This window comes from Stylophora pistillata, chromosome 4 (assembly GCF_964205215.1).
Source record: "Stylophora pistillata chromosome 4, jaStyPist1.2, whole genome shotgun sequence".
In the NCBI taxonomy this organism is placed as follows: Eukaryota; Metazoa; Cnidaria; class Anthozoa; order Scleractinia; family Pocilloporidae; genus Stylophora; species Stylophora pistillata.
This window is the reverse complement of record NC_142522.1, coordinates 5,594,212-5,606,210: the sequence shown is the minus strand read 5'-3', so window position 1 is coordinate 5,606,210 and position 11,999 is coordinate 5,594,212. Positions and strand designations below refer to the sequence as shown.

General features: G+C 38.2%; 1 protein-coding gene across 1 annotated transcript in view; it reads left to right on the top strand.

Annotated features, from left to right (window-relative positions):
* Positions 1-3,030: 3,030 nt before the first annotated feature.
* The window catches only part of LOC148732126 (uncharacterized), a 49,170-nt gene continuing 40,201 nt past the window's right edge, over positions 3,031-11,999 (top strand). The window contains exons 1-13 of the mRNA XM_088756412.1: positions 3,031-3,151; positions 3,541-3,663; positions 4,213-4,472; positions 5,047-5,161; positions 5,517-5,639; positions 6,325-6,584; positions 6,884-6,977; positions 7,301-7,687; positions 7,901-8,335; positions 8,775-9,422; positions 10,635-11,027; positions 11,284-11,393; positions 11,665-11,953. Of these exons, the coding sequence (XP_088612538.1) occupies positions 3,043-3,151; positions 3,541-3,663; positions 4,213-4,472; positions 5,047-5,161; positions 5,517-5,639; positions 6,325-6,584; positions 6,884-6,977; positions 7,301-7,687; positions 7,901-8,335; positions 8,775-9,422; positions 10,635-11,027; positions 11,284-11,393; positions 11,665-11,953 (3,346 nt within the window). The 5' untranslated portion in view covers positions 3,031-3,042. The remainder of the gene's footprint in view (positions 3,152-3,540; positions 3,664-4,212; positions 4,473-5,046; positions 5,162-5,516; positions 5,640-6,324; positions 6,585-6,883; positions 6,978-7,300; positions 7,688-7,900; positions 8,336-8,774; positions 9,423-10,634; positions 11,028-11,283; positions 11,394-11,664; positions 11,954-11,999) is intronic.

Here is an 11,999-nt window from a genome sequence, read left to right as displayed (position 1 = left end):
TTCTCTGGTTGGGTAAAAGTTTTGACAAATTTTTCTCCCAAACTGACAATTGACCATTCGTGGCTAAAAGCAGGCTTTAAACGACCAAGTGTCTTTAAAGAGGTCTCGAACTTTTTTTTATTTTAGGGTTATGAGTGACTCCGTGTAGTGCATTCAGCTTGCGCATCTCCTCTAGAAGCTCTGGGTTTTGCGGCTTTCATTGTGGAGGGGGGACAGGGGGGCGGGAGCCCGGAAGAACAGGGGCGGGAGAGGGTGGGAAGCGGGAGCAGAATTTTTTAAGACATTCGTTTGTTGTTTATCACTGCTTATCGGACATATAGTCAAACATAAAATCGTAATGATAATCGACTGAAAGGAAATTCAAAGCATTCTTATCATCTTTCTTCTCAACTTTCTATACAGTGCGCAGTTCAAGATTACTATGTTCAAGTTTCTTGAAGGATTTTTGCTATGGTTTTTGACACATGTGTCTCTCGCAACAAGTGGTGTCTCTTCGCAAAACCTCACAGGTAAGTAATCCATTTGGGAATAAGGACAGGTTTGATAAAGCAAATAAGTTGATAAGTTGTCTATGCCTTTCATTTTTACACCCCAGCTCTTTCGTTTTAGTTTTTCAGTTTTAATCTGTGCATTGTTAAATGCAGCTGTCTGCTCTTTGGAATGGTCATATAAACGGATTTTTTTGCAAAATGCATCCGAAAATGTTTTGGTTCCACCAAACCTATCATCCGAAACGGCACTCCCGTAAAATGGATTTGGTGTTTGTGAGCATTCCAATATTTTTAAGTGTTTGTTTTTTAACAGGTAGTGTCTTCAGGCATTGAATTTACAATGTATATATATTCTTAACTTCCCTGCAGTTTATCCTGTCTTTTGTTTCTCTTAAATTTTCGTTAAATTTTCCTAACTAAAACAATTCATTCAAAAGGTGACATTGAACTTGTTATTAATATTTGGAATCTGTTAAGAACAAGAAGACAACACCTCGAATATTATGGATTCTGTGTGTTGTTTTAATTGCATTTATCTACACTTTTTCATGGAATTTGACTTATTTTTGGAGCGTACAAACCTTGTTTATAAACTAGTCATTTCGTAACTCGTTGAAGATCTTACTCAAAATGGGCTCATGAGCATAATTACCAAAACACGTATGCTCGGTTGGTTTGGATGTTTTATCGCGACTTGAAAACTACTGATATGAGGATGGTGAACGACGAGCCCCTAATACACCAAGATAACTTGGTTAAAAGTGGTGTCATTCTAATAGAACTTAAATTTAGTAACCCTTTTCTTTCTAGGAAACTGCTCCTTTGATCTCAAAACACTGTGTAACTGGCGGAATGAGAGGAGAGGGGATCATTTTGATTGGCTACTCCGGCAAGGAGCTACTCCTAGCTTCAACACAGGACCGAGCAGCGACCACTCAGGTACGTAGAGAACGGTGACACCCCAAACCAGTTCTATTAAGCTCAACAAACACAAGAGAAACATGATGTCATCTGACATCCAAATCAAATGGTTAAAAAGCTGATGAGATAGTTGAAATGCAAGGCTGTAAATGTTTCTTTTCAAGTTAGAACTGGCGCTCGATTCCCGGTTTGATACACACGCATGCGATAAACACCAAACCAACATAGGATCTTTTCTTTCTTTATCTTGTTCCTTTTCTTTGAGGCGTTCCTAAGCGGTCAACTGAAATCATTACGTGAAGAAATTACCTAAGTATTGTGCGATCATAGCTTAACAAATAATGTTATCTCAGTTTGCATAACGAGCACTTGGCAATTAAAAGAACAATAAGAAAAGTAAAAAACTAGCTATAAGTTTCGCTTTAAGTCACAACTACGAGTTAACGTAATCACAAAATAACTTGTTGCTTAGCAACGTTCGCGGTCTTGATTACTTTATCGAAGATTACGGTATAACTCGTCTTCTATTTAAAAATCGATCTTCACTACACGAGGTCTTATCCTGACCTGAAACGCTAACTAAAATTTTCTGTCTAAAACTAATCACAGAGGCGTTCATCAAACCAGAAAATTTTTCGCAGCTTCTCTCGGAAGCGGTAACATTCAGCTCAAGCGGTTACAAAGGTACTTTATGTTGCTAGGCAGCAGTGTCAATCTCAGAGCATCGAGGTTACGCGCAATCATAGTGTTTTTTTTTCTTCATAAACCTTTGGGCTCGTATTTAATGCATCTCACATTTAATGCATGTAACTTACACCTAGAATAGGGACATTAATAAAATTTAAGCGGAATTTTATGCCAAGATTTGTGAAAATTTTCAGAAACCAAAAATGCTTTCCTAATCGTATAGGAACATTCAAATCCATAACCTTTTAATTTTTTCAGAGGTAACGCTAGATAACTTGTTAATGTTGGACGCCCACAGTCAAAGTCTATATTTCCAAGTTAACGTTCCAACTAAATTTTCTTTCAGGAAATGGCTGGTACATTTACATAGAAACTTCATTTCCACGTAGATATCACGAGAGGGCCAAGTTATACAGTCCTTGGATGAGAGGCATCCAGCGTTTAACGTTTTTCTACTCCATGTACGGCAGAGCCATTGAGAGTCTGTCTGTATATGTTATTAATCAGATGGGAATAGAATTGAGGGCATGGAGCCGTCATGGAGGCAAATTATCCAACGGCTGGACTGAGGGCTGCACAACCTTGAATTACAGCGGAAGTTACCAGGTAGCGAGGCAAATCTCATTCAATAAATTATACCATGTGGTATGGAAAAAGAAATCTCCTGAAGGATCAAAGATGATTTATTTTTGGAGTGCTGTTACATAGTATTTGACCATTCTATTCATAGTCACCCATAAGTCTCATTTTTTTGCCATACCACTTCCTAACTAATCATTCGAATAAGCATCAAGCATCTTTATTAACCCTCGTCACTTTCAAATCCCGCAAAGTCTTCACTTATTTCCTTGTCCTCCTAACTCACCATATAAATTAGCCAACCACCCTTTTAAATTGTTACTCTGACATATATATCATTTCTATTCAGGTCATAATTGAAGGTATGGCAGGCGTAAGTTACACTGCTGATATCGCAATTGATGATATTAGTTTTAGCACGAATCTAACGTGCGTCTCCCCTGAGAATATCACGTCAGTTGGGGCATTTGAAGGTACGTAAGGAAGATAAATGTCAGGTAAATTTTTATAACTTGATACAATTTTTTTTTCTCAGAAGTCTTTAGTTCAGAAAGCGAAGCGTTTTTAACAAATATAACGCTAACGCTCGAAACGTCAGCTTTTGTAATCGTTATGGTGGCCAATTTACCATTTCAACTTTGTTGATATATCCAAATTATTTCGTTACTCCCACCGACGCAGCCCCAAACAGTTTCTTTCGAAACCATCAGCCTTTATTCATTTAACAAATATATATGCGTTTTTGGTATAAGTCACCCGACGAGATGTAACCGTTTTTAATTTCTGGCCATGCAAATAACGTTCCATTTTATTGTTTCGCTGATGTTTCCGTCCTTCTTTTAAAAACTGTTTGAAATTCTAGCAAACTGTACTTTTGATGAGAGTTACTGCGGATGGCGTAATCTTTACGTAGACCAAATGGATTGGATACTAAGAGGAGATGGAACACCAAACAGAGGGACTGGACCGAGCGAAGACCATACAAGTAAGTAGTTGATTGCAAACAATTTCTAGCCAAGAACGGCACAGGAATTAGGAATTTAACGATGATCAAAAAGCTACTTATGGCTCAAAAACACCTTTTCTCCCGCTCTAACCCATCCCTGGTATTTTGACTGATAATTGTTCTTCAGCAGGAAACATTTCCTGGGAATTTTCCCCGAATACTCCATTCTCCAAAGTTGACTCTGCCGACTTCCTTTTCAAATCATCCACGTTTACCTGTCGAAAAAATGATTACTAACTTTACCGCTACTGGTTAAGCTTTGAATGACAGGATGGCATGTTGCTAATTCAACTATTTATCCGCCCTCCATCTAATGTATTTACTGAGTAGGTAAAACAGTTTTTGCATTTTGAGCAATATCTGAACCGAATTCTACCATCTGCTCGCCGCTTTTGAGTAACTTTCCTCCACTTTAAGCTTAAAGCTAAGGCAAGGGTCGCTGTTGTAAATTAACCACAATAATGTTCTTAATTTTTTTTCTTACGGCTGCTTGTCAATGCATGTAACTATTCGCACATATCTTTACAGGAGGTGGAAGTTACATCCACATCAATGTGTCACATCCAGCAAAACAAAATCAGTTCGCAGAGCTGCTGAGTCCTTTCATCTGGGGACCAAAATGTTTCCACTTCTTTTATCACATGTATGGATTACATATAGGAAGACTTGATGTCTTAATGAGGGCTGCGGGACAGCTGCATAATTACCTGATTTGGCAAAGGAAAGGAAACCAAGGCAATCAGTGGAGAAAGGCCGTTGTCGATATACCTTATGTGGGCGAGTTTCAGGTAAGATTTATCTCATGGACTCGATAGGGTAACCTACTCTTACGGAATGAGTCTCTTGACAGAAACTCTTTGCTCTGCAGCCTTACATTCCCAGCCTCCTCCTCCCTTGAAAGCACCACAGAAACTATGAAGAAAAAGCATCAACCAGAATTCGGCTGAGGTCAACCAATTTTTCCCATAATTTGGGACGGGTTTGTTCATGACACTCCAGTCAGGAAATTAAGTTCGATATCAGAGCTGTAGTTTCGAATTGGAAAAGATTTATACAAAACTAAAGAACGGTCGAAAGGGAAATAGATGGGCAAACTGAAGAAATTTGCTCGAAATAAAAAAATTATATATCCTGCCAACGTTTCTCTGTTTCTTTCAATTGTTACGAAAGTGTTATGGGCTATAGAGGTGTAGAAATTGTCCTTATTCGTTATTTTCGGGCGTTCTTGCAAAACCAAGTGTCAAGAAAATTTGAAATATCAATAACACCGAATCAAATGTGATGTCGATACGCATAAATCTTAATTGTTTACGAGACCAAAAATGTTGAAAATAAATGAGAAATATGACAACATTTTGGCAGGTAGTGCTACGAGGAGTCGTTGGCCTGAGTTACCTAGGGGAAATTGCAGTCGATGATGTGATATTGACGGATGGAATGTGTGTAAATCAAGCCGAAAACTCAAGCGATCAGTTAGGTACATATCTGCTGAACAATTTGTTTTATAATAACTTGCAGCGCTACTTAGTTGATTTCCTTGGTGAAATTCTATGGTACCTTTGACCAATCACATTCCTTTTCCCATGCACCCCCTTGTGCATCTTTGATTTAAATTTGACGTCCAACTGACGTCAAGATAATGAATTATGACTTATTAGATTTTATCATTAAGTCTCGCAACTCCATTTTTTTGTGTGTTTTTGTTAATTTTTTGTTTCGTTTTTTAATGTTGTTTTCCATTTTTAGTGTTTACGTTTGGAAAATATCTAATACAAAACTTTACCACAACTGAATCACTAACAATTCTTATCTTTCTCTCCGTTTTCTCCTAGGAAATTGCAACTTTGATTCCCATTTTTGCTTTTGGAAGCCGGATACAAAGGCAAATTTTCAATGGTCAATTGGAATGTCCACTCCAAGCGTTAAAACTGGGCCGAAAGCTGATCATACATCAGGTAATGTTATGGAAAGTGATAAAAACAATAGAAGTTTTCAAGTCTAATTTGCTTCTTCTGGTTTTACTTTTGCCATACTGGAGAACTTACTTGAAGATGACATTATGTCTAAATCTGTTAAATAAAAGGAAAAAAAAAACAGGAAACTGTAAAAATTTACGCTATTTTGCTACGTAACCGATTCATATCCGGCTCGCGTCGAACAAAAACCAAAGTTCGCCAACGCTAATATCCTGAGGCAGATAAATAGCCCTTTAATTATCTTTTTTAAAAAAAAAAAAGTATGTTTTTTTATAAAAATTTAAAAAATTCGAAAACGATGAAAGCAGATTTCAATTGTGAAGGAGAGTACAAATGGTATATAATGACATTTGAAGAGGTTCCAACTTGAAGAGAACATCGGAGAAGGTTTCCTGGCGAAGAAAATAAGGGTTTGAGTAACAAGAAACAAACAGGGAATTTGTACCTATGAATCTTTATCTCTTTGATCATCTCCATTAGCTCTATTTCATTATCATGTTGACCAAACTGTGCTTGCTCTTCGCGTGATCCCGTCTTTTTTCGATTTTGAAACGTGAAGGTTTTACCAGAGCAAGGAGTAAGAAACTTAATCTGAAAGAACGATGTCATAAAATGGGTCACGATGTCATCAGATGCTTATTCATCATCTTATTCCCAAACATAGGATCTGGAAAGTTTATATATATTGAGGCTTCGGCTCCTAGACGCCGTGGAGACACAGCAAGGCTTAAAAGTCCATGGATGCAGGGACCACAATGCATGACATTTTACTATCACATGTTTGGTTCTACCATGAGCTGTGTTGTTATCTACGTTCAGAACCATAAGGAAAACAGGATTAAACCGGTTTGGCTTCAGTCTGAGGATCGAGGAGATCAATGGATACGCGAGAAAATTAGTTTCAACGAGACAGGACGGTATAAAGTAGGTTTATTGGAAGTTAAAAACTTTTTTTATAATTTTACAGCCGTGCAATTAACCGTCTATAGAGATGGTGACCAATTCCCATTATTCACTGCATACGTTTAAGGAATTATAGCATTTAGATTGACGTAATTGCTATGAATCTTCCTTTCTGTCTGACTTGTTAGATATTTCTTTACCAAACATGGTAAACCATTTGTCTACCATGATTGTCCCCATGGATGACGTACCCCGCAAGACTGACAGTTTACAAAAGTACTAGTAGCGAGGTACGATGTTACCTCGATTGTCTTCTATAGGTAGTCATAGATGGTATGGTCAGTGGCAGAAGTGATTTTGGAAATGCAGCTCTTGACGACCTCACCTTCCAAAGGGGAACTTGTTTCCAGAAAGGTAAATCTCTCTCCCATTTAAACAATGTATTGGGTTCGCCATTTCAGTTTTGTACTTTTCGATTTTGTACTTTACATTGTTAAGCGAATATGTCTTAAATGGCTAAATTTATTGGTTGAAATAGTTTTCTGTTTCTGGTCGCTTAACCTCTCTTAGGCTGACTTTCTTTATCTCCGACGAGGTGTAAATCTTCGACATATCAAAACATCTGAATCTCTTTAGTTTACCCTTCCCTCTCTATCTTATCTTTGCAATTAAATTTGTTCTCCACTTTTTATATAATTTTGTATCATATTTTCTTATTTTACCTATTTCATCTCTAGAATCAAAAACCTTCCACGTTTCTTCGAACAAGGGCCGATCCTTTCGAATAGGTTTGCAGCCCTCCGACCACAGCCTTTACTCCGAGGAATTTCGATTCACTCTGAAAAAACCACGGGGAAATCCGGAAGAGATGCCATATTTTATCTACCCTGCAGTGCTGAAGGGAAAAAGTTTCATCACACCAAAGTTGGATGTTGTTAATTACACAAGCTTTCCACTAGATGTTGTTGTCCTAAGCAGTGACGCGGAGAAAAATGCTCGAAAGATTTATTTGATTGATAGAGGTCCGCATGGTCAGATGATGAGTCTTAATAATCACCGAAATGACAGTTGCTGTGGAAGAAAAATAGTATTCTCTTTTTATGCTCTTAATGTTTCTGAGCCAGGTGAGAATACAAAAGAAGATAACACTCGCAAAGCGATTGTTTCTGCTCGAACGCCATGCTAGTGGCTGTAAAGCTAATTCATGAAGTCGTCTTTTAGAACAGATAAGGGAAAGTAACCTTTTTTAGACGAGTAATGGTTCCATGAATAAGAAAGCAATATCTAATGATTGATGTATTTCGGCCTGTACCGTAGTAATGAATTTCATTTTCCAGGCGGTAATATAACCTTTGGATGCGAACCTGGCTGGTACAGAGCTGGTATTTCGTGCTTTCTGTTCTATAAAACATCCACCTTAAAGTGGAGTGATGCACGGACGTTTTGCCACCGATCCAACGCTGACTTTGCCTATCTCAATGACGCGTCCACGATGGACGCCATAGCCAATAGGAGGAGAGAACTAAAATTTGACACTCACGGTGGAATTTTTCTTGGATTGACTGTTCAAAGCACTGATTGGATCTGGATAGATGGACAGATGGTTTCTAACACGAATAATCTGTGGGGCCCGGGAGAACCGAGTGGAGATGGAAAATGTGGAACTTTCTTAAATGCTATAGGATGGTCTTCAGACTGGGTTGGTTATGGATGGCGATGGAATGATCAACCGTGCAATAGTTTGAAAGGGTACATCTGTGAACAGCCACTTGGTATGATGTCCAGCGATACGTTTTAAAATTCAAAATCGATCTAATAAATAGTATTTCAGTTGCCCAAATAAAAACGTCTTCATGGTAATAATCTTTGGTTGATTCTAGGGTAACACTTCGAAAAGTTCATTTCTTAAATGCAGTTTGATATAGATTTTGAGTTGTCTTCGCGTTGATTTCGAGTATGGTATTCCATTCTCAGATAATATTCAAGAGCCTCGGGTTGTGCAAGTTGATGAGATATCCGTCCTTGGATAAGAAATTAGAGATTAGCAAGAAATAATTACATGTAGACAGAATGAGTTCTAGGGTAGAGCATACTTTGCCTGATTGCTCTGTTTCCAAAATGCTTTACCGACTATACTAAACGTATTAAATACAATTATTGTTTGACAATCATGAGAAAAAAGTTTAATAATCGTTATTTTATTTCTTTTAGATGTACCTATGCCAGTGGCAATTTTTACTCTGAGGGGTGCAAATGGAACGGTGGACTTGAGTCTAAATGGAGCCACTAAAGCTAAGTCTAATAACATTACGTTTGAGCCTGGTCCTTGTGGAAATCCAAATGGCTCCTTCTTCTTTAGTGGTATGAATGACAGTTTCGTGCACCTTGAAAATAACGGAGAACTTGACACAAGGTTCTCTACTAGTATTCTTGCTTGGGTGTACCTCCAAAACTCCACTAGTTTTATTTACAAATATGAAACAGTTTATAATTTTTCCACTTGCTCGCTGATAGTAGTTCCTCAATCACTTGGTGTTCAAGTTACATACATAGATAGGAAAACTTTAAAGGAATATTCTCTCCACAAGAAAAACATTTTGAACTCAGACAAATGGAACTTTATTGGAACAACATATGATTACCACACAGGGATTGCAACCATTTTTGTCAATAATAGCGTAGTCACCCAAAAAGTTCTCAAAGTAAAAATGGAACTAGGTAATGCTTCAGAAGTGCTGATTGGAGGTTCGACCAAATGGAATAGGTTCTTTCGTGGCAAGATCTCCCGTTTACAGGTTTACGATCAGGCATTATCTGTGGACCAAATAATCAAAGTCAAGTCAAGGTGTAATCAAACTGGTGAGTTGTTGAATACTTCTACTCACAAATCATTGAGTGAAGGTATTCAAAACGTTTCTATTGCTTGAATTGTCAAAAAGCCCCAGTCTTTCCGCTGAATATATCTACGTGCCTCAAATGCAAGTATATCCTTAAAGGGACACGGTCACGGTCTGCGCATGCTCGTGTAGCTGATCGAAACTTGAAAAAGTCAGCCTGACTTTTTCAAGTTACTGGCATTCACAAATTCAAAATGGCGTCTAGCGGAGGATCCGGACATGGTGGTAAACGCATCAACTCAGGGCGGAAACGAAAGGCTGAAGATAGTGGGGAATACAAGAAAGCGTGGCTGAGAAACCATAACTGTATTTATGCGGAAGAAAAGACATTTGAATTGTGGCTGCAGGCAAAATTTGATGCAGGTTATGAGTCTTTCAGTGACAGCGATTTTACTGATAGGGAAATAAAATAATGCCAGATATCACAGACATTTGTAGCATTTGCAAGGCAGATGTTTATTCTACTACACATTATAATTGGAATACAAGTAAGCCTCGGGCGAACTCTACGGTTTTTATAGGCAGATGACGACTGTTCGTTCGAATCCTGAAGAATGGGAATACACAGATTATTTCGTACGCTTCTTGGACATTCACGCCACAAAAGAAGTGAATGTATACAACTTTATATGCATATATTCAACTTTATATGCATACCCTGTTTCTGCAAGGTTTATTGCTTGTTCCACATTTACATTCATCTGTACACAGCACGTTTCTCCCTCTGCACAGGCACCCACGAGAACTTTTTTCTTAGCGCTTCGTCGTACAAGCACTTTTACACTTGCAAAAGATCACCGAAGGTTCCTCAGTAAAAGAAACTCACTTTCGTGAGCATTTGCTTCGGATGAACTTGACTTAAACGCAAAATATATGCAGAATTCTTCAACTCACCGATATTTCCATAATGGCTGTCGAGTGTGACAAGTCTCGGAGAGAGTGTATGCTACTGCGCATGTCAACCCGTGACTGTGTCCCTTAAAAAGCCAAAACTGCTGAAAAACCTTTAAAGGTACTGGTTTATAGGTCTTTAAAGAAACCTTTCACTGACCAAAAAAAGGACTTAGTCTGTATAAGTAATAATTACCAACCAGAGGACTTTATAGAGTCTTGGTTTATGAAAATGTATTGGAAGTCTCATATTAAAGGTCCTTTCCTTAACTTTTTGTAACAGCACAATTCGAATGTGGTCCAAATTTCTTCCATCTCTATGGCGGTTGTTTCTCTATTCACACCCAGAGCGCACTTTCATGGAAAGACGCTCAAATAGACTGCAGTCGAAAAGGTGGTACTCTAGCCAAAGTATCACGGGAAGGCTTGCGATCTGCCTTATCTAACAAGCTGGAAGCAATGAAACCAAAGCCGGACACGTTGCATATTGGTTTTTCGGCGCGATACACCTGGGCTTGGATCGATGGCAACCCGTTGAACGCCTCCTTATGGATGCGTGGATATCCTTCTGGTGACCACGGACACCAGAGTTGTGTAGTTCTCTCAGCTAATTCGTCACGAATCAAGAATGAAGATTGCAAAACGTACAGGAATGCTCTGTGCTCCAGACGTGCTGGTATATCCCATAGTCTATACTTCCTGTGAGATTATTTGGCATACAATAGCCAATTAGATTGTTATCATATTGACTTTTCAGCAAAACTGTCATTCTAAAACATGAAAACCTAATTTAAACCGATTTATGATACGACCTAAAACTTTAAAAAAAATTCTCACTCTTCCAAAATTATTTTTTTATAACTAACTGGTATCAACGAAGGAAAGCAGTAACTTCTCCATTGATTCTTTGATTCACCATTTTTTTCTCTCAGAAAAGCTCCTATCACGTCAAAATTTACCCCAAAGCTCGAGTGTTCTGTTACCAAATTATCCTTATCTGGCTATTGACAGATCCTTTTCCACATGCTTTAGATCGAAAAAGGTAAGAGATAATGTGAAATGAGAGACAGCAGATGACTTATATTTTAAACATCGCTAGTTCGTTTAAAAAAGCAAATGAAATTATATAAACCTTTCATTGATGGTGACTCAGACAGTCTTCTGTCCGTCTTTGTGATGGTTGTTTGTTTGTTGAATATTTGACTTGTTTGTCGTTCCTCTCATTATTTATCTACTTTTCGTCGTTTTATTTCGCGTTTGCTTTCCTGTTTAGAATTATTTTATAGCTTTTCTCTTGCCTTCATTTCGAAAAGGAGTCCAGCCCTTGGTGGAAGGTGACCCTTGAAAAGCCCCTCTATGTTGAATCTGTTGAGATCACTGAAAATCACGACTGCTGTCCACGAGATAATGGCATTCTTAGCGTCGGCGTATCCACTGATGAAACCAGTTTACATCAATCTTGTACCGAGTTTGTGTCCTATGGAAAGTCGTGGGATTACAAAGTACGCTGTTCTCCACCAGCGCGTGGACTTTACGTGACATTCAAGTTGATTGGTAGCAATGTAACGCTAGTTCTTTGCCAGGTTGCGATTCGCACAATTGGTAAGTTTCACCAGTTGCAATTAATTAAAATAAAAAAGGTTAAAGT